This window comes from Petaurus breviceps, unplaced genomic scaffold, assembly GCF_028583685.1.
Source record: "Petaurus breviceps papuanus isolate PSGF00001 unplaced genomic scaffold, PetGlider_PUasm1.0 90721, whole genome shotgun sequence".
Classification (NCBI taxonomy): Eukaryota; Metazoa; Chordata; class Mammalia; order Diprotodontia; family Petauridae; genus Petaurus; species Petaurus breviceps.
The window spans coordinates 7,204,216-7,228,421 of NW_027187322.1; the positions used below are offsets into that span (position 1 = coordinate 7,204,216).

Genomic DNA, 24,206 nt, shown 5'->3' on the forward strand with positions numbered 1-24,206 from the left:
AGAAAGAAAGAAAGAAAGAAAGAAAGAAAGAAAGAAAGAAAGAAAGAGAGAGAGGGGGGGGAGGGAGAGAGGGAGGGAGGGAGGGAGGGAGGAAGGAAGGAAGGAAGGAAGGAAGGAAGGAAGGAAGGAAGGAAGGAAGAAGAGAGGGAGGGAATGAATAAAGAAAAAGGAGCCAGGTCTGCTAGGGACAAGTCTGTCGTGATAATACTAAAGGCCGAGGCTATGGGCTTTGCTTCCCTATCCTTGGGAATGGAAGAGCAGATGTCAGAGACATTGTGTGACATGGTCTAACACGTGAATGTGCTGAAAGTCCAAGTCCAGTGGAAGATTCATCTGGGCTTCATCTGGAAAACATGAGGATGTGACAGAACTTACCATGGGGCTGGGAAGTGCATGGATGATTTGCCCAGTGCTTGGGATTGGGAGATGAAGAAGGCCCTTATGTGGCAGAAGGGACAATCAAAGACACCCTAAAACCTGACTCATAGGAAACTATGAAACTATGAAAAACAGTACATGGACACTTCATGGAGAAATACAAGGGCACTTTGTGAGGAAACAAAGAAGAGGGTGAACTTCAGATGGTAGCAGGGGAGAAAGTGAAGGAAAAGAGACAAAATTTGGGAAAGAAAAAGAAAGGAAGGAGAGGAGGGAAAGGAAGGACAATGGGAAAATTGGGAAGCAAGGCTGCTTCACAGCTTCATGGGCTGAGCAAATGATCTAGAGCAAAAAGGGACCTCAGAGTTCAACCCCTTTATTTTATAGATAAGGAAACTGAGGCCCAGAGAGGTTGAGTGACTTACTAAGAGGCAACCATTTAAATCTCACATAGAGGGAAGTTAGGGGCAGAGGAGAAAGAGGAGAATATCCAGGGAAATTAGAGACAAGGACCTCTCAGAAATGGTCCTTCCTTGAAGGTCTAGCTGAAGGATCACCTGTTCTATAGACCCTCCCTCTGGTGACCATTCCCTGCTCTGAATGCCTGTGTCACTTACTTTCTCTATATGCTTCTCAGTGTGGAACATAAGCCATATTGAAACATTTATTATTCTGTGTAGTAACTAAATGAAGGCAAGTAAGCACCCAACTGTCTTCTTTTGGTATCCTCGATGTCTAGGAGAGCTGGGGCATGAAGCATGCCAACCTTTGATGCTGCTGCTTATGATGGTAGAAGGACTTTATGGAATGTAAAGCTATAGGCAGAGGGAGTCATTGAATGTCAGAAATAGAAGGGACCTCAAGGGCCAGCCATTCCAGCCCACACCTGAACAAAACAGTTCTTCTACAATACAATCAAGTTGTCATCCAGTCTTTGCTTACTCCCTTCCAATGATGGAGAACCCTCGACCTCTTGACTAGCCCAGTGCATCTTGGGATAGTTCAAAGATGATCTGGGGCATATCATAAGCTCTGTAAGAACATGGGACCACAAGGAATCAAAGGAGGAAACAACAGGATGGACTTAAATCCATGAGCCTTAGTTACAGAAATATGGTACAGAGCCTCAGCAGCGGGGATTCACAAATGTTCCAGCTGGAAGACCCTCGGGTCAAAGAACAGAAGAGCTGGTAAGGACCCTAGAACCCAGAATGCAGGAACCAGTAGGATGCTTGGAACACAGAATGTCCACTCATGAAATACAGACCAGGGACAACATCATAATGACCCAGTGCAGTCTGTCCTTTGTACATATGAGGGTGCTCCGAAGAATATGTACCAGGCCTAGGAGAGGGCTGAAAAAGGCATGTGAGAATCTCTGCTAAGCTCAGAGAAGAAAACCAACAGAAAATAATGAAAGGGGAGAGGAAAGAACAGTCACTTCTATCTGTGTGGAAATGAGAAGGGATCGAATGTGCATGGAACCTGGGAGGGGATTCTGACTGGGTAAGGCAACAACAAACATAGATAAGTTGCAAACACCTTTCCTAGTGAAAACCTTTGTGGGTTAACGGAATGGGCAAACCTTGGGGAAGGGAGGAGCAGGTGCTGATGGCTGCCTTCTCCAAAGCCCTTGCTCTGCTTCCCTGCCATCTTGTCCAGCTCCAGTGCTTGGCCAATGGGCCCATGAGGGAGCGTAGTTTCAGAAATGAGGTTGTTTCATGTAGGATCTGTCTTTCAGTTGTGGTGGGTCCTGTGGACTGAGGATGGGTGAGGACTCAGAAAAACTGCATCAGAGAATCATCAGGGAGGCTGACCCTAACAGGGACTGTGATGCTCACCTAGACAAACCCTCCCATTTTACAGTTAGGGAAAGAGGGACCCAGAGAGGAAAAGGAATCAGTGCAAGGTCACACTGCTAGTAAATAGCAGATTACAACTGAGATTCTCTGAGGAAATCCAAGATGCCATTTCACTCCCCTACTTTTCCCATTACTGGGAAAAGGTCCTAGATAATACACAAGACTTGGCTAATACTTTCAGGCTGTTTCATTTCTTTTCTATGAAACCCATTTGACAATGGGGGAATTTGATTTTAATTAAGGCACTCTTCACGAGCCCAGGAGAGTCAACATTAAAGAGTCCTAAACAGTACAGACTGGATGACAATGTCCTGATTATATTGTGGAGGGACTGTTTGTTCATGTGTGGGTTGGAATGGATGGCCCTTGAGGTCCCTTCTATTTCAGACATTCAGTGACTCCCCCTGAAATACACAGAAAGCTTTGTTCTAAAGATTTTGCTCTAAGGGTCCAGCAACTTTTTATTTTTGGTGGAGGGAGCCCCTGTTCATCAGAGAGGGGATGGAAGTAAAGCTCAGACAAATTCAGTTTCTGAAAAACTATACTTGAAGATAAGAATTAAAATGACCACACTTAAATATGTGCACGTTCTGTTACTATCTTCTAGTTACAAAGAACATTGTGTACATCATTGGATTTGATGCTTACCACCATTCTGCTAGGCAAATACCATAAGCATAAGTAGTATTATTTCCATTTTACAGATGAGAGAATGGAGACTGAGAAGTTACTTGTCCAAGGTCACTCAGCTGGTAAGTAGAATAGGGACTTTTGAATCCAGGTCTTGAGACTCCAAATGAGTCTAGGGTACTTTGTCCACCACTGATCAGGACTGGTACAAACACATGTGTCAAAAAGCAGTCATTCAGAGACTGGACATGGAATCAGCATTTCTTGGGTGTGTGGATGTGCAGAGCAGCATGCTGGAGGCTGGTAGAGGAAGGACAGAGCTGGCAGTGCTCCTGAAGGAGCTCCCAGCCAAGCAGAGATCATGACACAGACACAAGGTGGACTTGGGGGCAGTGCCAAGAAGAAGGCGACAATCCAGATGGAAGTTCAGAGGGCAGTGATGGGCAAAAGCACCAGAGGTTAGCACATGTGCCACATGGAAACACATGGCGGGAGTGGCAGGATGTACATGCTACTCAAAGGCAATCTCCACTGGATCCCCAAGCAGTGGCCCATTGATGAAGAGTGAACGTGGGGATGTCCAGAAGGGTGCTTTGGGCTAAGTCTGGGACTTGGTGGGAATGAAAGGCAGGATAAAAAGCCCATCTCCCATGGAAATCCTTACCTCTGTGTGGGCTCTCAGGTCTGCTCACATATTTTCAGGTCATGTTTACTAGTTCAAAATGCCCCATGAAAAAAAAAATACATCCATGACCTTTAGTGAGGGGAGGGGGAGGGATGGACTTAAATATTTTCTTCACCAGCTAGGAATGTTTTATTATCTGGCGATAAAACATCCTGATTTTCCCAGCCCATGCCAGACAGAAACCTATGTCTGTTGGGTAGACATTTTCACAAGGATCTACAGGATCCCCTGGGGCTGCCCACAACCATGGAGGAAGTGTCCACAGCACATGAGACAGATTATGCAAATACACACACATACATGGCTGGCATCACAAACGGACCTGGTAATGGCAGATACTTACGGGGCTCCCTCCATCCTGTGAAGAAGGAAAGCAAAACAAAAACAGAATACAATGTGACCTGCAGGCTGGGGGAGGGGCTGGGATGCCTCACTTCTTTACCTTTTCTCCTGCGCGTGTTTTCATTTTTTAAAAATCCAATCTTAGCACAAGGTGCTTTTGCCCCAGCCCCTCGGGCTCAGCTGGACTATAAGTCAGGGCCTGCCTGGTACAAGATGCCCCAGAGCAGCTTTTACACTGGCCTGGCAAGCGTCTTAATCACAGGCTTTATCTGACCTCAATCAGTCTGCATTAATGAGACAATCTAGGCTAGAAACAGCTGAACCTCCACAAACCTCCATGTCTTTCCCCAAACCAGGTGAGCACGTTTGCTCAATGACATCATGCCTGTCCCATTGGAAGCTGGGCATTTCACTATCAACATTCTAAGAAAGCCAAAATGTTTCTTTATAATGAGACCCAGTTTGTGGTGAGGCGGGTGAACACTCCGAGGCAGACAGAGACGGGAGAAAGAATCCTTCATTTCTCTGGAGCAGACCTGACTTTACATGCCCCCAAATATTATATCCAGGCAGCTGTTTGAATGCTCCCCGCTCCCCCCCCCCCACCTCCGCGTTCCATAGACTGTACCCAACGGAGCATAATTATATAGGGATACGGGAACTCTGCCTGGAAACCTAGCAACGGTATCCAAGTATTAGTCGGCTAATCAACTACCCCAAGTCACAGAGCCGTGGGATGGGCTCCATGTTTAAACACACACACACACACAGACAGATGAGACACACACAGACAGAGATGAGACATACACAGAGATTCACACACACACACACACACACACACACACACACACACACACACACACCCTTCTCACGTCCAGTCCATAGCTGCAGAAGGACAAGATGTCAGAAACAAACCTGGTTCAGCTGAGGAGGCACAGCCCATGTCCTTTAGTCCATCTGACAATGCGTCTCATCACAGAGACAGGCAAAACCCCAACCCAACTCAAAGCAAGCCCCCAAAGCACACGGAAAGGCGCTCGTCCCAGTCGGCAGGCACTCAGCCTGCTGCATGCTTGAGAGCGGCATTACTGTTTGTCATGAGAGCGCCAGGGTGGGCCCCCATATATTACCATCTTGTGTTTGGAGAGCCACCCTAGAGAAGCCATAATAAAGGCTGGGGCACAAATGCTACCCCAAGCTGCCCAGCTCATTGACTCGCAGGCAGCGGGAGGCAATGAAAACAATCACGGATTAACTTTGGGGCTCACCGCCGCCTTCCCACCGTGCCTTCCTCTGAGCTGGCGATTAAAGGAGTGACAACAACGGGCCTGCTCATTAAAGCTGAAAAGGGAGGAGGAGGATCCCGGGCTCAATTTTGGAGCCAATTGCCCCGTCATCTGGCCCTTTAATGGAGCGGTAGCCGACCAGATGCAATGTCTCTCCTAAAACAGAAGTGACAGCGATGCCTCAGTGTCCAGCTCCCGAGATGCCAAAACGCTCTATGAATAACACGCCAGCTAGCAGTCTTCAGGAAGAGGTGCCTGGCAGGGAACCTGAGACAGCCTGAAGTTGGAGCAGGTTAGTGCATTAGACAAACAGTTGTGCAGAAGACTAAGGATCAGATAACAGGTCTTATCCAAATAATCCTTTAAAACACACACACACACACATACACACACACTCACTCACACTCACACACATTCACACACACACACACTCACACACACACACACACACACACATCAACAACAAAAACAGAATGAGAACAAGGCTAAATGCTTTATGCATGTGGAGACCCAAGCCAAAGTGTTAATTTCCTTATTTACTTGCCATTCAGCCAAAACAGCTTTGGAGAAACATTTTGAAACTGTAAAGTACCCAAGATGTTTCATCAGAAAGAGGGCATGATGAGGGGAGACCCACTGTCTTATGGACCTTGGCCCCATCATGGACGATCATAGAATCCTGAATCTGGAACTGGAAGGAACCTTAGAGGACAGCATGAGGAAACTGAGGAAAAAAAAATTTTCTCAGAGTCCTATCCATAGCAAATCTCTGAGTCAGGATTTGGACTCAGGGCTTCCTGATTCCAAGAGCAATCAATGCCCTATCCACTGGACCACACCACGAGGTGAAGCTGTTCTGTGGTACAATAGATAAGGCATGGCTGTGGAATCAGGAAGAGTTGAGTTCAAAGCCTGCGTTTGACACTTTCTAGCTGTGGGACCGAGGGTCTGTAAAGTGGAAATAGTATCAGCTAATTCCTAGGGCTGCTGTGGGGATAAAATGAGATAACATTGCTAAATACAGCGCAAACCTTAGAGCCCTAGAAGAATTTCAGATTATTACGATCAATGTGACTGAATAGCAATTTGGAAGGTGAAGTGTATTTGAAAGATCCTATTAATGAAGGCAAGAAGCCAAAGACTGACCAGAAGACTGAGTGAATGGGTGTGTCCCAAGGAAGGTGGGAGGATGAAGCCCTCCCACATGGCATTCTCCATGGTGCTGCTGTTGTCCAGTCGCGTCTAACTCCCTATGACCCTGTTTGAGGCTTGGCAAAGATGCTGAAGTGACTTGCCCTTGCCTTCTCTTGTTCTTACTGTAACATTTGAGTACATTTCGGTTGTTCAGTCATTTTAGTCAGATCCAGATCTTTGTGACCCCATCTGGGGTTCTCTTGGCAAAGAAACTGGAGTGCTTTGCCATTTCCTTCTTCAGCTCATTTGACAGATGAGGAACTGAGGCAAAAAGGGTGAAGTGACTTGCCCAGGGTCACTTAGCTATTAAGGGTCTGAGGCCAGATTTGAACTCAGGAAGATGAGTCTTCCTGACTTCAGACCCGACACTACATCCACTCTGGAGCTACCTGGCTGCCCTTCATTTCCCATACATGATATTATATGGGGTCACATGGGGAATCATGGAGGGGAAGACCAGGGTGTGATGTCTGTTGGAGCCATGGCTCTATGGCCATGAGATCCATTGTTACATTAGATAGGACAGATGGGGATGCTCTGACTGTCCCCATAATTTCACCTTTTTATTTCAGGAAGCAGAGTCTACGGCAGCTTTGTCTTAGTCACAGGGCTAGAGAACTCTGAAAAGTAAGTTGGGTTTCTCTCCATAAATCCATCAGAGTTGAACTGAGAAAAGCAGGGGAAGCACTCTAGGGAGGCAGAGGTTAGAGAAGAGTTCGAGGTCACTACTAGCTAGTGTTTATATAATCTTTTTAGATTGGCATTGCTGTGTATACGTACACAGATAGGTGTGTAGATCCACATGGATTCTTAATCCTTAAAACAAGCCTACGACATTCATGAGAGGTTAAGTTACCTGATGAGAGATGTGAAGTCATGCCACCTTCACTCCCATCTATTAACCATAACACACTATCCTTCCAAGGAAGAAGCCCCCTTAACAGAAGAGGCCTGAGAAGAGTTCAAAGCACAGACTGATCTTAGGACAGGTCTCTGGACCTTCTGTCACAATGTAGATAGGAAGATATTCTAGATCTTGGCTGCAAAGTCTGGCTGGAAGCTGAGAGTTTCACGGTCAATAGCAACTGTTACCCATCTATTATTTAGTGAAAACGTTGCCTGAGGATGGCTATAGTGTCCACAGGGCCTCACCGATGGGAGACTGGGCTGTAGGCAGATCTGAAGATGAGCTGAGACCTATCAAAGGATGGGAGAAGCAGGGTGCCAGAGAGGTGAGGTGTCCTTTTTGAGGGAGAGGCTCATTATCCACACAGCCCCACTGGTGGATGAAGGTAAATCAAGAATTGGTGGGAGAGCTATGCCCACATCATCTCTAATGGATGATGTTATACAGTATCGGGGAGTCTTGAAAATCGAGTAGATGGATTGGGGATCACAGTTGCTATCGAAGGGAAGCAGCAGAAGGCAATACCCAGTGGGGAGTGGGTCCTAGCATGGGGTGCCACGGTGCCCCATGAAAAGGCACCAGCAGCTTGGCTGTGTCAGAGATGGGAGTTAGGTGTGTGCACGCTAGCGAGATGCAGTCTGCAGGCGCATGCCGTCAATGGTGGCAGCTGCCCACATGCGCCTATCCCAGACAGCATCTCTAGGAAGGTCTGCTTTTCTCACTGCATGTATTAGAGGTATTTATGGACAAGTAAGTGCAAGGTTTGTCAAGTGAGAGAGAATGTTTTGTGGTTAGTTATAGAGTGGTTTAATTAAAATGCTCTGGGGTCAGGTGTATCATTTGACAGATAGTTAAAAGGCCAGACACCTTGGTAGGGGATGGTCAACTATGGTTTGGAGAGAAATACAATCCACAAAATCCTTGTGACCCTGGCTGTCCCCCCAGGGTCTGTCCTAGGCCCTTTTCTCTGCTCCTTCTACATGGTATCTCTCAGTGATCTCATCAGCTCCCATGGATTCCACTATTGTCTTGATGATGATAATTCTCAGATCTATTTATCCAACCCTAACCGCCGTCCTGATTTCCATTCTTATACCTCCAAGTACCTTCTGGATATATTGAAATGGATATCTCATAGACATCTCCTGCCTCTTCCAGACTTCATTACGACTGCTGATGTTAGCACTTCCCTCCAGTCCAAGGCTCACAACCGAGGGTTCATCCCTGACTCCTCAACATCTATCACACCTGCAGCCAATCCACCATCCTGGCCTGTGGTTTCTGTCCTCATAACATTTCTGTCTCTTCCTTCTCTCCTTGGATACTGTCGCACCCATGGCACTACCCCTCATCATCTCACACCAGGAATGCTGCAACAGGCTACTGGTTACACTGCTTGCCTCAAGTCTCTCCTCACACCCGTCCAGCCTCCGTGCAACCATCAGAGTGATCTTCCTACAGTGCAGGTCTGACCACATCAGTCCTTTATTCAGTGTGGCTCCTTATTGCCTCTGGAATGTAATACAACGTCTTCTGGCTGGCGTTCAAAGCCCTTCATACCTGGTCCCTTCCTACTTCATACCTTACTCCTCTGCACAGAATGATCCAGATTCTCTAGACTCCTTGCACAAGGCACTATATCTCCTGACTACAGATATTTCCACTGACCATCCCCCATGCCTGGCTTGTTCTCCCTCCTAACCACCCCATCCAGGCTTCCCTCAAGCCTCAATTAAAATCCCACCTTCTGGATGAAGCCTTTTCCAGCCCTCTTTAATCTCAGTGCCTTTCCTGTAAGCCCAATTTAGCCTGCACGTATCTTGTCTATACCTGGTTGTTTTCAAGTCGTCCCCCCCACCCCCCCGCATTGGAAACAGCTCATCCCACAGTGGATAGATCGCTGGGCCTGGAATCAGGAATTCCTGCCTCCAAACCTGTCCTCAGGCGCTCACCAGCTGTGGGATCCTCTCAACCTCTGTGAACCTCAGTTTCACTTAACTTCCGTTTGCCTCAGTTTCCTTAATTGTCAAATGGAGATAATAAGAACACCCACCTTGAAAGGCTACTGTGAGGATCAAATGAGACAAGACCGATGAGCCTGGTACATGGCAGGTGCTGAATAAACATGTTTTTCCTTCCCTTGCCCATTAGAATGAGAGCACCTTGAATGCAAGGATGCGTTTTTTTCTTTCTTTGCATCCTCAGCACTTTAGCACAAGGGACAGGCCCAAAGAAGGTGCTTCAGAAGTGCTTACGGAGTGGACTGGTCCTTGAGAAGCTGGGCCTCTGAAGCAGAGAAGGGCAGAGGCAGGCGCGAAGCACCTGAGGCCTTAAAGGTTTTGCTTTCCCAGGGGCACCAAGTTTGCCTTTCCTTCTTCACTGGACACAGGGGGCACATCCTTCCTTCTGTACCCCGTACTCTGATGTGAATACTTATTGACTGGCAGCTTCCACCACCTTAGAAGATCCTGACCTTTTGAAAAACGCAGAAATTATGAGAGTGGCCAGTGGTCAGACTGTGACCTGTTCCAAAAGGCTTCCTAGCAGGGGAGTCCAACACTCAGGTGAAAATCCTATAATAAACAAGTTGAAAACACCTTTGAAGCCATGATTCCGGGAACCTTCCCCCAATTTAATACATCACACGTTTATGCCATGTGAGATGCTGGGCAGACAACATGGAAAACCATCCCTGCCCTCAGCAAGCTGAGGTCCACCCCCCGGGACAGGCAAGTAGAATGCTGAGCGTCGATGCAGGAGACACTGGGCTCAGTTTTGCCCCTGGCACTCGTCAGCTCAATGGCAAGTCTTCCAGATTCCTGAGTCCTCAGGCTCCCCATCTCTAAAATGAGGCTAGGAATAGCATCTTCCTCCTGGGGCTGTTGGGAAGCTACAGGAAGGTTCTGTCTGTAGAACTTGGCAAATCTTTGAGAACTCTACAAATGCCCATGCTTACTGCTGTTTAAAGAAGGATCTCTGGCTTTTCATACTGTTGTTATTGCACATGCATGGGGGAGAAGGGGAAGGGCCTTTTCCACAAAGATCCGGCTGGTCTGAGATCTGAGGAAGACCTTTTGAGGTCTTCAGATTTTCCTTCCTTTGAGATGATCAAAGGCAGTATAGGAGGGTGGTTAGAGCTGGCCTTGGAGCCACTAAGATCTCAGTCCAATGCTGCCACACACTGACCATATGGCCTTGGGCCTCTGGCAACTCTCTGAGTTCAAGAAAAGTTGGGGACCTGTATTCCCAGCAAGAGGAGTTCTAGCTGGAACCTCCCACACTCACGAAGGAAAGGGAAGTATCCCAGATGCTCTCCGTCGCCATCACCATCTCCACACACTGAGCCTTCTTTCACATAGTCCCAGATGCCTGGAAAGGACAGCAGACTCACCTGCAGCTCCTTGAAGCCTTGGTCTGGTGTCAGGATTAGTCAGTGGCCAGCGGCCCCAGGGAGTTTCTAGACTGGCCTTTATTCTTCCTGTCTTCTAGTGACTCAGAGATGTGCCTATTGTGCTTCTTTGTCTCAGGGGGACCTTGGAGAGCAGGGACTGACATCCAAGCTGTCTTCACATGCCTCAGTGACCCCCGTTGTCAGTGGTGCCTCTCCTCAAACTATTGTTGATTTATTTTTGATTTCCTTGTCATTTTCCTCCAATGGGATGTGAGCCCTCTGAGAGCAGAGACTGGGTATCAGCAGAAAAGGAGCCTTGAGGCCACTGTCTGCCCCCGCATTGCAGAGGAAGAAACTCAGTGATCTTCCCAGAGTCTCCTAGCCAGGAAGTGTCTGAGGCCAGAGCTGGTCAAGTCTTCTTGACTCCAATCCAGAGCCACATCCACAGGTTGTGCTACCTGTAACCACATCCACAGCACCTAGGGATGTCTCCCACAGGCTGCACCCTTAGGAAAAGCTTGCTGAACTCAATGCAATGGGCTTGATCTGGGGCTGGCGAGTTCACAGGATAATTGAGGGAGAGCTGGAAGGGCCCCTTTGGGGCCAGCTCACCCAACAGCTTTATCTCAGCAGTAAGGAAGCTGAGGCCCGCAGAGCTTCAGCCAGCTTCCAAGGCCAGCAAGGTAGGATGCAGCACAGCAGGCCCCCAAATGCAGCTTCTCTGACCCTCGCTCCAAAGCCAGGTGGGGTTTTCCCACTGTGTCAAGGTCATGTGAGTTCTCTCTGAAAATCTCTGAAAATTACTCAACTGGGCTTCCCCTCTTCATTAGCCGTGTTTGTCCTGTCCTTTCAAGGACAAGGATCACCGTCCTTGGCAGAGCAAAGGAATGGAGCACAGCAGCTGCAGAATCCCATCTTCTCCCCTCCCTGCCCTCACCCACACCCTTCCAGGAGCTCCCCCTCCAGTTCTCCACCTTCTCCTAAGAGGATCAACGGAGAGAAGATTCTTTGGAATTGCATTCTAGAGTTCTGTGGGTGAATGTGCCTTTGTCTGAACTGATGAAATCTGCTCTCTGTAGAGCGCATGCCTCTGCCAGAACCTAGGGCATCATCATGTCTTCTGTCACAGCTTCTGAGATCTGGAGGGACTGCTTCCTGCCTCCCACTTCCCATCATCCCCTCTTTGTGGGTAAGAGTAAGCTCTGGGATAGAAACAGGCGATATAGTGGGTCAAGTCCTGGATTTGAGGCCAGGAAGATCTGAGTTCAAATCCTGATGCCGACATGTACTAGCTGAGTGGTCTGGGCAAGTCAAGTCACAGAACTTTTCTGAGCCTCATCTTTCCTATCTGAAAGATGGGGATAATGATACCATCTACTTCCCAGTGTTGTGTCAGAGGATGTGTGTGTGTTATCTAAGTTTTTGCTTGAAAACTTTATATCACTGCTATCTTTTATAATTTTTCCTAGTTGGTTCCTGCACCATTCCTGTGTGTGTCACAGAGAGAGGTCCACCAGATGTCCAGGCCACCAGCATCGCCACCATTGCTCTGTCCCAGACTCATGATCACTTCCTCAGGCTCCTCATGCATACCTTCCTCCTGTCCCAATGGTTTGTGGTTTACTCCAACCATACTGATGGCTCTGTTTCCTGCCTCTATGATTCTCCCCCACATAGGCTCCATCATGCTTCCTCTCCTGCTCCCTGGGGCTCCCCAAATATGCCCTTTTATTTATCCTCTTTTTTCAGTAGGGGGGTGTCTTTGTAACCCTACTTCAAACATGGGGCCCATATCTCAAGCCTCATTGGCACTTACGAGACACAGTTGGGGTTCCCTGGTCACCTTGTTTCTTTTTCCTAAGTGGAATATTTGTGGAGAGACGTCTAGAATGATGGATTTGCTGTCACCTCTTTTCTTGGCTTGTCTCATGAGAATTTCTGGGCCTCTCCAACACTCTTCTCCTTCCACTGTGATGGTCCTTAATGGTGTCTACCTCTGTTCCAATGTGGAGCAGTTTTCTCCTTCCCCTTCCTTTTCCCTTTATAGGCCTCTTGACTTGACTCCAGAGAAAATTCCTCCTTCTCCGACTTCTATTCAGAAACCCTTGCTGCGTCCATGAGAAGAATGTTTATAAAGGTTCTCCATCAAGGTAGGCCTCAGGCTTGAGACTCTTGTCCAAGAGGGGGTAACCTCTAGCCATGCTTTGCAGACTTCTGGTGGGGCCATCTGTGGCCACCATGAATCACCAGGAGTGGAGACTGTGGTATAGAGACAGACCAGCAGGTGCGAGGTTCAAAACACCCGGCTTTGAAGACTGCCCTAGACACTTGTACTTGCATGACTCGGCAAGTCAATTAGTTTCTCACATGCAGATTTGTCATCCGAAAAATGGGGATAATAGGAGCCCCTACTGCCCGAGGTTCACTGGGGAGAGTGTGGGACAAAGGAGCTCCAGAATCTAAGCAAAGTGCTCTAGAAACGCCACTGGTCCTTATTCTCCCAGAAGCTAAGCCCTACAGGGGGAGCTGAGGAGGCAGGTGGCTGCCCACTTTGCTCCTCTGTGTGGGCTCCAAAATGCTGCTGATGCTGTCCTTAGTGTCTTCCACAAGGAAACGCGTCTGCTTCTGTAATTCCTCCTGTCTGGGGACACATCTCAGAAGGTATTTAGCACAGCAAGTGAAAGGTCCAGACTCACTCCATTCTGCTCTTTTATTTGTTCCCACTTAACAGATTCCTAATTTGTTTTAAGCCACCAAATACATTCAGATCTTAATCTGAATCTATCCTGTTTGCTTTGGGGAATTAGAAAGATGGTAATGAAATGTCTCCTGTGTTTGGTGAGCACAGCTCATCTCAACTGCTTGACAGACCAATTCATCAGTCCCATGATTCCGTCACAGAGGAGCTGAGCAAGGGTCACCATGATCAGCTGCAGTACCTCTCCTGCTGGGGTATGCCCAGACATTGGCAGGGCATGAGGCAGAACATTCTGCCACCTCCCATTTCCTAAGTGGATGCAAAGCGAGCCAAGCACATTTGGGGTGGACAGCCAACACAGAGACAAGCTTTCTCTCTATGGCAAAGAGAAGTCGCTGTGTGGAGGGTGTGGGGGAAAGAAGGATGATGGTCATTGAGACAGCAGCTGCCAACAGGCTGGGAAGGGAGACACAATCAATTGTGTCTTCTTTCCTTGTTTAATTGACTTCTCTTAACTAATTTATTTAAATGGAATTTGAGTATATCATGTTGTATTTAATTAGAGATTTCTACATCTTCAATTAGGATTGTAACTCAAGGTGCTATATGAATTAAACTATCAGTGTCAGACATGTCACTCTGCTTGATTTCCCAAGGGTGTGTTTAGCTCTCAGAAAGTTAAACATGCTATATCAGAGTTCTGTGCGTTCACGTGTCTCCATGGACCAGGGAAAATAAAAATCCATAGATTCACAAGTTCTCTGAGATGGAATTAGAACAATAAAGATGGCAGTCAGGCTTGGGTAAAGTTTTGTCTATAATAGTTCCCTGATGCTGCTGTCTTCTCGAAAATCTCAAAAAATGAGTGGGCATCCCCAAGTGAAACCACATACTCCCCATGACCACCATCAAAAACATATGCACTCCACTTACCAATATCTGTTTCCTTGTGGTTCTTAATATACTCAGCCAGCTCAAAGTTTCCTGCGATTATCGCCACCTACAAGATTATACCAAATTTCAAATTATTTCCAAATCAAATATTCAGAAAATTCAACATCATTGAAAGCTTTAGACTGTTGGGCCTGGAAAGGAAGAGAGAGATTATCCAAAGTTCTTGTTTCCAAGATGGAGAGTGACTTGGCCAGGGTCATAATGCTAAGAGTGAGTGACAAGAGATGGGGTTATTTCCATGTCTTCCAATTCCAAGATCACTTCTCTTCAGAGGAAGGGAACAGGTTGCTAGATGGTAAGTCAGAAAGACCTAGGTTTAAATTCTGCCTCTGGAAATTCTGAGAGCTATCTGACCATGGGGAAAGTCATATAACTTGTTTCTCAGTCTCCACATCTGAAAAAAAAGGATAATAATGCCTTTACTGTTGACCTCACAGGACTCGAATGAGGATCCACGGAGGTAATGATGTCAGAGGTCAGCATAAGAAATTAAATGGGATTTTGGAGGAGTTTTTCAGAAGCCACAGCAGATGACAACCAAAAAGGCTTGGAGACTCAGAAATGCATACAATATATGTATTTTATATAGTATAGTGTTTTATATCAACCCTAATTTTACAATAAGGTACGGTAAATAGCCACGAAAGAAAAAAGAAACATTTCAGATTTCTTCTCTGGTGTGAAGGGAGGGCCAAAAACGTTTACATGGATTTTCTAGATTGTCGGGGCACTGCACCACTAACCATGTGGAAGGGATAATTGTGATATTATAGGGGCGATGTGCGATGATGATTGTCGGCTTACAGTCAGGAGAATGTAGATTCAGATCCCCTCATGGTCACCAGTTGTATCTCTCCCATCGAATCACCTAAACTTTCAGTAATTCAAGCAACCCCAGGGCTATCTACAAAGCCACATAAGGGTTGCAATCTGCAATGTATGGAGAGAGCATGGCTCCTGGGCTTATTTCTGTACAGTTGCTTCTACTATAACAAGCATTTTGAAAACATGAAATTGTTCCAACACAATTGATACATTAGGAAACACTGAGCATTACTTGAATTTCAAGTTCACTTCTGAACAATTACATCCTCAAAAAACAGCAGGAATTCAGAAAACACGCTATGTCCCAAGCTGTAATCCCAATCCTGACACCCGCTCTCGCATGTATAAACTTCTGGCCTTTGCCAAGATAAAGTATTATGTGTGTTGTCTTTCTTCTGGTGCTCTGAGAGCTGGGAGTGGAGGACAGGGCTGCTCTTCACTCTGCCGTCTCCCCACCCCTTTCTGTCAAGGCCAACTCTACCCCTGTCCAAATTGCTTAGGCAGCCTGGGGTATGGACTGAGCAGCAGCCAAGGCCACTCACAGTGTAGACTGTTTATTGTACTATTTTTATCTTAATCATTTAACAAGTATACCACTTGGTTCCCATTTTTATTTGGTCACTATGGGGTTTTTTATGTGTCACTGATGAAGTTTTAAGCATTGTGTCCCTAATTCTCTTTTCCCCATAAGTCCCATGGTTTTTATTATGGATTTTGCATAGTATGGTGCTTTTCTGGAACACATAATTCATATTGTAGCAGAATTGCTGTAACAAAATTCTAGTTTTATTGTTGTTATTACTTATTAGTTCCTTTTTGTATGGTGACACTTGAGATCAAATCCTGCCTCAGACATGTATTGACTGTATGACCCTGGGCCAATCATTTGACCTCTGCTTACCTCAGTTTTCTCAACTTTAAGATGTGGGTAATAACAGAAGTTACCTCACAGGATGTTTGTGAGGATCAATGAGCTGATATCTGTAAAGCACCTAGCAGAGGATCTGGCGTCTAGTAGGTGTGCTATAGAAATGCTACCTGTCATTATTAATATGATTAACCAGAGCTAATTCAGTTTAATCCAATCCAACAAGTATTTCTTAAACCCTGACTCTAGCAAAGGCATGCAAAGGTCTCAGCCTTAAACAGACTGAGTTTGCGATCCCAAAAGAAGATGCAGCTGGAGCTGTCCAGCAGGCACCCTACAGGCAGACTGGAGTCTACAGGAAAGACAAAATCTGATGATTTTGCTTTGGGAATTGTCTGCTTAGAAATGATGATAGTCAATGAAATCATGGTTCTGGACACTTAGTCCATTCCTATCTAGGGAAACTCTGCCATGGGGTGGGGTGGAGGGGGGTCACTGCTTTTGGCTTCCGCAGCAGCTCCATTTGCCTATACCAACTGCCTATGAGCCCTTGTTCATACAGCTAGTGCCGACTGAATGCACGGGGCACCTTGATTGGGGGTAATCCAACCACCTTCTACAACAGGGAAGGAAGTTTGAACTCAGGACAAACAGCAAGAAGGATCAGTATTCTCCTTGATTTTATTAAGATGCCTTCCACCTAACATAGCTTGTGTGTGTTGAGACATCACCAACATCCACATAGCCATCGTCATGATCAGAATTGTGAGTATCTCTACTGTGATTTAAGGTTTATAAAGTGCTTTCCAGACAGTGTCTCATTTGGACCTGACAACCCTGGGAAGTGGGTGCTATTACTATCCCCATTTTACAGATGAGAAAACTGAGGCCAACAGATATGAAGTAATTAGATCAGGATAGAGATCTCCCACTGAAGAACTATTTCTACCAGTACTTTATTTGCTGTTCATCAGCTGAGTGAGTCGAGCAGAGCACTGGCCCATCACAAAGACAGCACAGAAGCTAAGGTCTTACTGTTACAGAGGCCAGCTCCCTTTCCTCTCTGCCACACATGCCTGCCTAGCCCAGGCAGTCCCAACACTGATCCCAAAGAGAGAAAATTCTGAACATATGGAAAGCCCTTCCCCAGATCCTGGTCCAGCAGGATCTTTAAAGAAAATCTCTCTTCCTTTCCTCCCAGATATGAGAAGAGCAGAAATATTAAATTCCTCCCTATCGAAGGAAATTCTTCTTACAATAATAAAAGCAGTTGGCATCCATCGACTGCTTGGAGGTTTATAAAACATTTACATATGCAGCACAAAGCACAGCGCCTGGCATAGAGTAAGCATTTAATATGCATTTATTAATTGATTGTCTCATTTTAGCCTCATAAGCACTCTATTACACAGGTGCTATTCTTATTCCCATTTTACATATGAAGAAAATAGGGCGCCAAAGGGTACAGAGACTTGCCCACTATTCCTCCATAGTGAATGCTGGAGATGGGATTTGAACCTACGGCTCCCCTGAACCCAAGCCTAGCTTTCTTTCTCTTTGCCTGATGTCCATTATACCTGCTAGGAAAAGATACCGAAAGATATGCCCGAGACCAACTCTGAAAGTTAAGACAAGAAAAGAAGTAGGACTGAAGCCTGAGGCATTATACTAGGAAGGGGAGAAAAGTGGTCATCGTGACCTTGGCCTTAGAATAGTTACAAAAAGGGGGAAGCTTGGTATCTCGTGCATGCTCACTCCATCATGCACCCATCCTCAGAGGTCCCTGACAGATCCACATCATGGCTAACCCTTTAAGGATGACTTGTTTTAGTTCTGTTTAATTTAACAGACATCCACTGAACATCCAGAATCTTGAAAGGTACTGAGCTGGTTGAAGGGGAAACAAAGATGTTTTTTTTTGTTTGGGGGGGGGGGTAGGTACTTTCATTATCCACATTTTACAGGTAATGAAACTGAGGATGACAGCGGTTAAGGGATTTGCCAGGGTCACATAGTAAGTACCTGAGGCTGGATTTGAACTTAGGTCTTCTTTTTTTTTTTAATTTGTTTGTTTACTTTTAGTTTACAAGATTAAATTCCACATTTCCTTCAGTTTCACATTCTGACCCCTCCCTCCCCCCCCCCCATGGTGGCATACAGTCAAGTATAGGATCTGTAAATACTTTCACATTAGATATTAGTCATGTTATAAAGAAGGATTGTATCAGATGGAATGGAAAATGGTAAAGAGGAAATAAAACCAAACAAGAAAAAGAAAAAGATCAGGTGGTTTGCTTCGATCTAGATTCAAACTCAGTTCTTTCTAGTTCTTTCTCTGGATGTAGACATCTCTCTCCATCATGAGTCTTTTGGGATTGACTTATATCACTGCATTGCTGGGAAGGGTCAAGTCTATCAAAGTTGGTCATCACACATACGTTGTGTCTGTAGTTGTGTACAAATTTCTCCTGGTTCTCCTCTTCTCACTCAGCATCAGTTCACATAAGCCTTTCCAGGTAAATATGAAGTCCATTTGCTCGTCGTTGCTTATAGCACAATAGTATTCCATAACATGCATAAACCATAACTTGTTCAGCCATTCCCCAATTGATGGGCACCCCCTTAATTTCCAATTCTTTGCTGCCACAAAAAGATCTGCTATGAATATTTTTGTACATATGGGTCTTTCTCCCACTTCTATGATCTCTTTGGGATATAACCCTAGGAGTGGTATTGCTGGGTCAAAGGGTTTGAAATTATTTATAGCCCTTTGGGCATAATTCCAGATTGCTTTCCAGAAAGGTTGCATCAGTTCACAACTTCACCAGCAATGCCTTAGTGTTCCAATTTGTCCACATCCTCTCCAGCATTTGTCATTTTCCTGTTCTGTCATATTAGCCAATCTGACTGGTGAGATGTGGTACCTCAGAGTTGTTTTGATTTGCATTTCTCTAATCAATAGTGATTTAGAGCATTTCTTCATGTGCTTATAGATATTTTAAATTTCTTTCTCTGAAAACTGCCTGTTCATATCCTTTGACCATTTATCAATTGGGGAATGACTTGAAACGCAGATGTTTCTTAAGGACCTGGTCCCAGGAGCTGACATTCCACTGGGCCTGGGGGAAGAGAGGAGAAAATACCTTGTACCTGGGTCAGAATACTATGAGCTGTAAAGTGATGTGAGTTCTCACATTATCTCAAGAGGGAGAGGGCCCTGTCAACAGGGTTAAGGGGTGGAGTGGAATCAGGGACAAAACTAGTAAATGCCTGAGATAAAATTTGAGGGGAGTAAGTCTTCATGCCAATGAGAAGAGGTATGCCCAGACTCAAGCTCCCTGGGGATCTGATTTTGTGTGTTTGTGGTTTTCTTGGGTTTTCCCCTCAAGCTTTCGATTTTATCCTTTTGATAAATTCTAATGTGCCATGGCTGAACTAAGGTCCCCAACTGGGCAGAGAGGAGGGCACTGTAAATCCTCCATGACAGCCAGGATGGCAGTGTCAGCAGCTGCCCCACAATTCCTTAGACCAGTTTAGGGCAGTTTGGGAATGTAAGAACCGGGTTTGGAGGAAGCTCATTGGGGGCCACCAAGGCCTTCCTCCAGGAAACTTCCAGTCTCCTACCAGGCCTTCTTTTCTCCCTTGTCCCCAATAACACCATTGGCAGCAATATGTCAGAAGAGGCAATGAGGCCCTGGGCCCCTCTTTTTTTGCTTTCTCTCTCTTTTTTTATTTTTTAGTTTACATCAGTCATTTCCACAAGATTTTGAGTTACAAATTTTTTCCCCAATTTTCCCTACCCACCACCCCAAAACAGCATTCCCACTGAATATCCCCTCCCCCAATCTGCTCTCTCCCATATCTTCCCCATTCCCCATTTGACTTTCCAGTAGGGCACGGTGTATCTCCATGCCCCAGTGCCTGTATTTATTTACCAGTTACATGTAAAATAATAATATAAATGTGTGTGTGTATACATACATATATATATATATATATATATATATATATATAAAACATTTGATTTTAAAACTTTGGATTCCAGATTCTTTCCCTTCATCTGTTGTCACCCACCCTCACTGGGAAGATAAGCAATTCAATATAGGCTGTACATGTGCAGCTATGCAAAACATTTCCATAGTGGATACATTGTGACAGACTGGCGATATTTCCCTCCCTCCTATTGCTCTAGCCTCTCCTTTGATCCTGTCCCTTTTCAAAAGTGGGTGCTTCCAACTCCCCTCCCCCAGCGTGCCCCCCCTTCCAACTCCCTCCCCCCAGCCTGCTCGCTCTTCCATTATCCCTGCCCCCCCTCCCCTTCCCTTCTACTCTCCTGCAGGGTGAGATACCCTAGTTAGTGTGTATGTCATTCCCACCCTAAGCCAAATTTAATGGGAATAAGCTTGACTCATTCCCTTTTACCTTCCTGTTCTTCCCCTCCATTGTAACAGTTTTCCCTTGCTTCTTCTATATGAGATAATTTACCCCATTCTGTCTCTCCCCATCTCCTCTCATTATATTCCTCTCTCACCTCTTAATTTTTTAAGTATCATCCCTTCCTATTCAACTGATCCTGTGCCCTCTGTCTATGTATACCTGTAGACCTATATACACACACTCACATATGTATTCATATGCCCATATACCCTCCTATATAGACATATATATCTATGTATACATATACACATGCACACATATAATACACACACACACACACACACACATATATATATATATATATACATTTCTATTTCCTTCAACTATTCTCATACTGAGAAAAGTTTCATAAGTTACAATTATTGTTTTTCCATGTAGGAATATAAGTACTTCAACTTTGATAAGTTCCTTATGATTTATTTTCCCTGTATACCTTCTCAAGCTTCTCTTGCTTCTTGTATATTAATGTCAATTTTTCTATCCAAATCTGGTTTTTTTTTTCATCAAGAATGCTTGAATATCCTCTATTCCACTGAATGACCATATTTTCCCCTGGAACATGATACTCAGTTTTGCTGTGTAGGTTATTCTTGGTTTAACCCCAGCTCCTTTGACCTCCAGAATATCATATTCCAAGCCCTTTGATCCCTTAATCTAGAGAAGCTGCTAGACTTGTGTTATCCTTATTGTGTTTCCACAATATTCAAATTGTTTCTTCCTGGCTGCTTATAATATTTTCTCCTTGATCTCTGGAACTCCAGAACCTGGCTATAATATTCCTAGGAGTTTTCTTTTTGGGATCTTTTTCAGGAGGTTATCAGTGGACTCTTTCAACCTCTATTTTGCCCTCTGCTTCTAAAACATCAGGGAATTTTACTTGAGAATTTCTTTTTTAAAATATTTTTAAAGCAATTGGGGTTAAGTAACTTGCTCAAAGTTACACTGCCAGGTGTTTCTGGGTGGGTGCTAAGTATCTGAGCCCAGATTCGATCCCAGGTTATCCTGACTCTGGGGCCGGTGCTCTTACTCGCTGTGCTAGCTGGACGCCCCATACTTGAGAATTTCTTGATGCATGATTGCTAGGTTCTCTTTGTGATCATGGCTTTCAGGTGGCCCAATAATTTTTAAATTATCTCTCCTGGATCTATTTTCCAGGTCGGTGGTTTTTCCAATGAGATATTTCACATTGCCTTCTATTTCTTCATTTGTTTGGATCTGTTTAATAGTATGTTGATTTCTCATAAAGTCACTAGCTTCTATTTTCTCCAATCTAATTCTGAAGGAATTATTCTCTTCAGTGAGCTTTTGAGATTCTTTTTCCATCTGGCAAATTTGTCTTTTTAAGGCATTCTTCTCCTCATTGCCTTTTTGAGCCTCTTTGGCCATCTGAGTTAGTCTATTTATTAAGGTATTATTTTCTTCAGTCAGGTTGTTGACTCTCATTTCATAATTTTCTTGCATCGTTCTTATTTCTCTTCCCAATTTTTCCTCCACTTCTCTTATTTTTCTTTTTTTTTTTTGGAGGCCAAATGGGGTTAAGTGAATTGCTCAAAGTCACATGGCTAGTAAGTGTGTCAGTTATCTGAGGCCGGATTTGAACTCAGGTCCTCCTGACTCCAGGGCCGGTGCTCTATTCACTGTGTCGCCTAGGCTCCCCTCTCTTATTTGATTTTCAAAATCCTTTTTAAGCTCCTCTATGGCCTGTAACCAATTCATATTTTTCTTGGAAGCTTTTGATGCAGGAGTTCTGACTTCATTGTCTTCCTCCTGTTCCATGCTTTGATCCTTTTTGTGCCCAAAATAGGAGTGTAAAGTTGCATTGCTCTGTTTGCTTTCCTTCCTTTAATTGCTCACATTGCCATTCAATTACTTGACTTTTGAGTCTTTTGCCGCAGTAGGACTCTGCTACCAGAAACAGGAGCTTTATTCCAAATGTTGGGGTTTTCACAGCTGCTGCAGGTATTAGTTGGGTGCACCCTCTGAAACCTCCACATGTTCTGGCAAGCTGGTCACACACTCGAGGACATCCACCCGAGACAACAATCTAGATCCAAGCAGGTTAAAGCAAGAGCAATTACCCCTCAGACTGGTTGCTTGGTCTCCCTACAATCTGCAGGCCAGGAGCTCTGAAGTAGCCATGTGACAGTGGCCGCACAGCCGCAGCACCTCAGCGACTTCTTGCCCCGGGGGCAAAGGCCGACTCCACTCTGAATTCCCAGGTCCCTAAGTCCACACTGCACTGACCTCTCACTTTGTCCTTGGCATCTATGGGTTGATTAATCTGGAAACCACCACAGCTGCTGGTGATCTGAAGTCTGGCGGCTGGTCAGGCAGCCCTGAGGCTAAAACCTCTGGCTGCTGTGGGACTGGGCTTGGGTCCCAGAGCATTGTGCTGGCCTCCTGGGCTGTCCTCAGCAGAAGGTTAGCTTCTCTGTGTCATTTTGTGGGTTCTGTAGCTCCAAAGTTTGTCTAGAGTAATTTTTTACATGAATTGGAGGAGGTGGGAGCCGGAGTTGTGCCCGGGGCCCCTCTTTCTAAGTGCACAAAAAGCCTCCACATTCACACAAAGAAACACAATAGATGATCAGTATAAATGGCAAACTTGGGCCTGACACCATTCAGCTGCACTTCTTGCAGATTCTTGGTAATTTCCAAAGGCTTATAACAAAAGGAAGAGTGCAGATTATCAGCAACCATACAAAAATGCCAACTGACATGAAAACAGTTCACATGCAGGCAAGGCAACAAGAGAAGACCACTGCTATGAAAGGGTCTGTAGAAAGACACACTCATGCACAGTTCTTCCCTAATGGAGGGTTTGCTGGTGGAGGCAGTGAGGAGGCTGCCTGGCGAATGGAGAAGTAGTCCTGGAGTTTGGAAGACCTGAGCTGAAATTCAGCTTCAGTGTGACCCTAGGGAAGCCACTGCACTACTTACTGTCTGCCTCAGTTTCCACAACTGCAAAATAAGGATAATCATGGGACTTGGCTCACAGGATTGTTGTGAAGACCAGATGAGATAATATTGTAAAGTGCTCAGTGCAGTGCGGGGGCTTAATAAGTGCTGGATTCCTTCCTGTTGCCCATTTGGGATTATATGAACGCTACGTTATCCACACTCTCTGACCTGACAATCCCACTACTGGCACATGCTCATTCCGCTATGACATGGTGCCTCCAGTGCTGACAGCAAAGACTGGTTGAATCGCAGAGACTCAGATGGCGGAGTGTTGCCTGCCAAGATGATGAGATCAGTCTCAACCTGACTAGGCAGAGGCGGTGTCTGAGCTGGGTGGCCTTCAGAATGGACTGTTGGTTGTGGAGGCCAGTGCACGGCCTCAGGGCCGGTGGCATGAGATGGAAGAAGGAGAAATCCTAAAGAACCAATAGGATTCCGAGACTGGGGCTTCTAAGAAGCCAAAAATGCTCCTGAGGCCTTCCTCGGCACTGCAATGTCACATGCACTCGCAGGGGCAGCTGCCACAGGGAAATGGCAGCCCGCTCCGTCCAGCCTAGATAGACCCCAGGCACTCAGTAAGCGCCACAGGCCGCACTCTGAGATGCCAAAGGAACAAAAAGATCCAGAGGAAACTGCTTGGCCCTGGAAGCCCCACGGCCATGACCCCCTGCAGGACTGGACCCCGCCCCTGTGGGAGGGGAGGCACAGCCTCCTCTCACTCCCTGGCTGATGCTGCCTCCCAGAGTTCCAGCCTCACTGCCGGAAAGCTGAGGAGAAGTGAGGGAGACCAC

At 45.7% G+C, this 24,206-nt stretch overlaps 1 protein-coding gene across 1 annotated transcript in view; it reads right to left on the minus strand.

The window, feature by feature from the left end:
• Nucleotides 1–24,206, minus strand: part of SHANK2 (SH3 and multiple ankyrin repeat domains 2) — a 698,541-nt gene that overhangs the window by 513,995 nt on the left and 160,340 nt on the right. Inside the window, exon 11 of the mRNA XM_069066555.1 lies at nucleotides 14,307–14,373. Coding sequence (XP_068922656.1) covers nucleotides 14,307–14,373 — 67 coding nt within the window. The remainder of the gene's footprint in view (nucleotides 1–14,306; nucleotides 14,374–24,206) is intronic.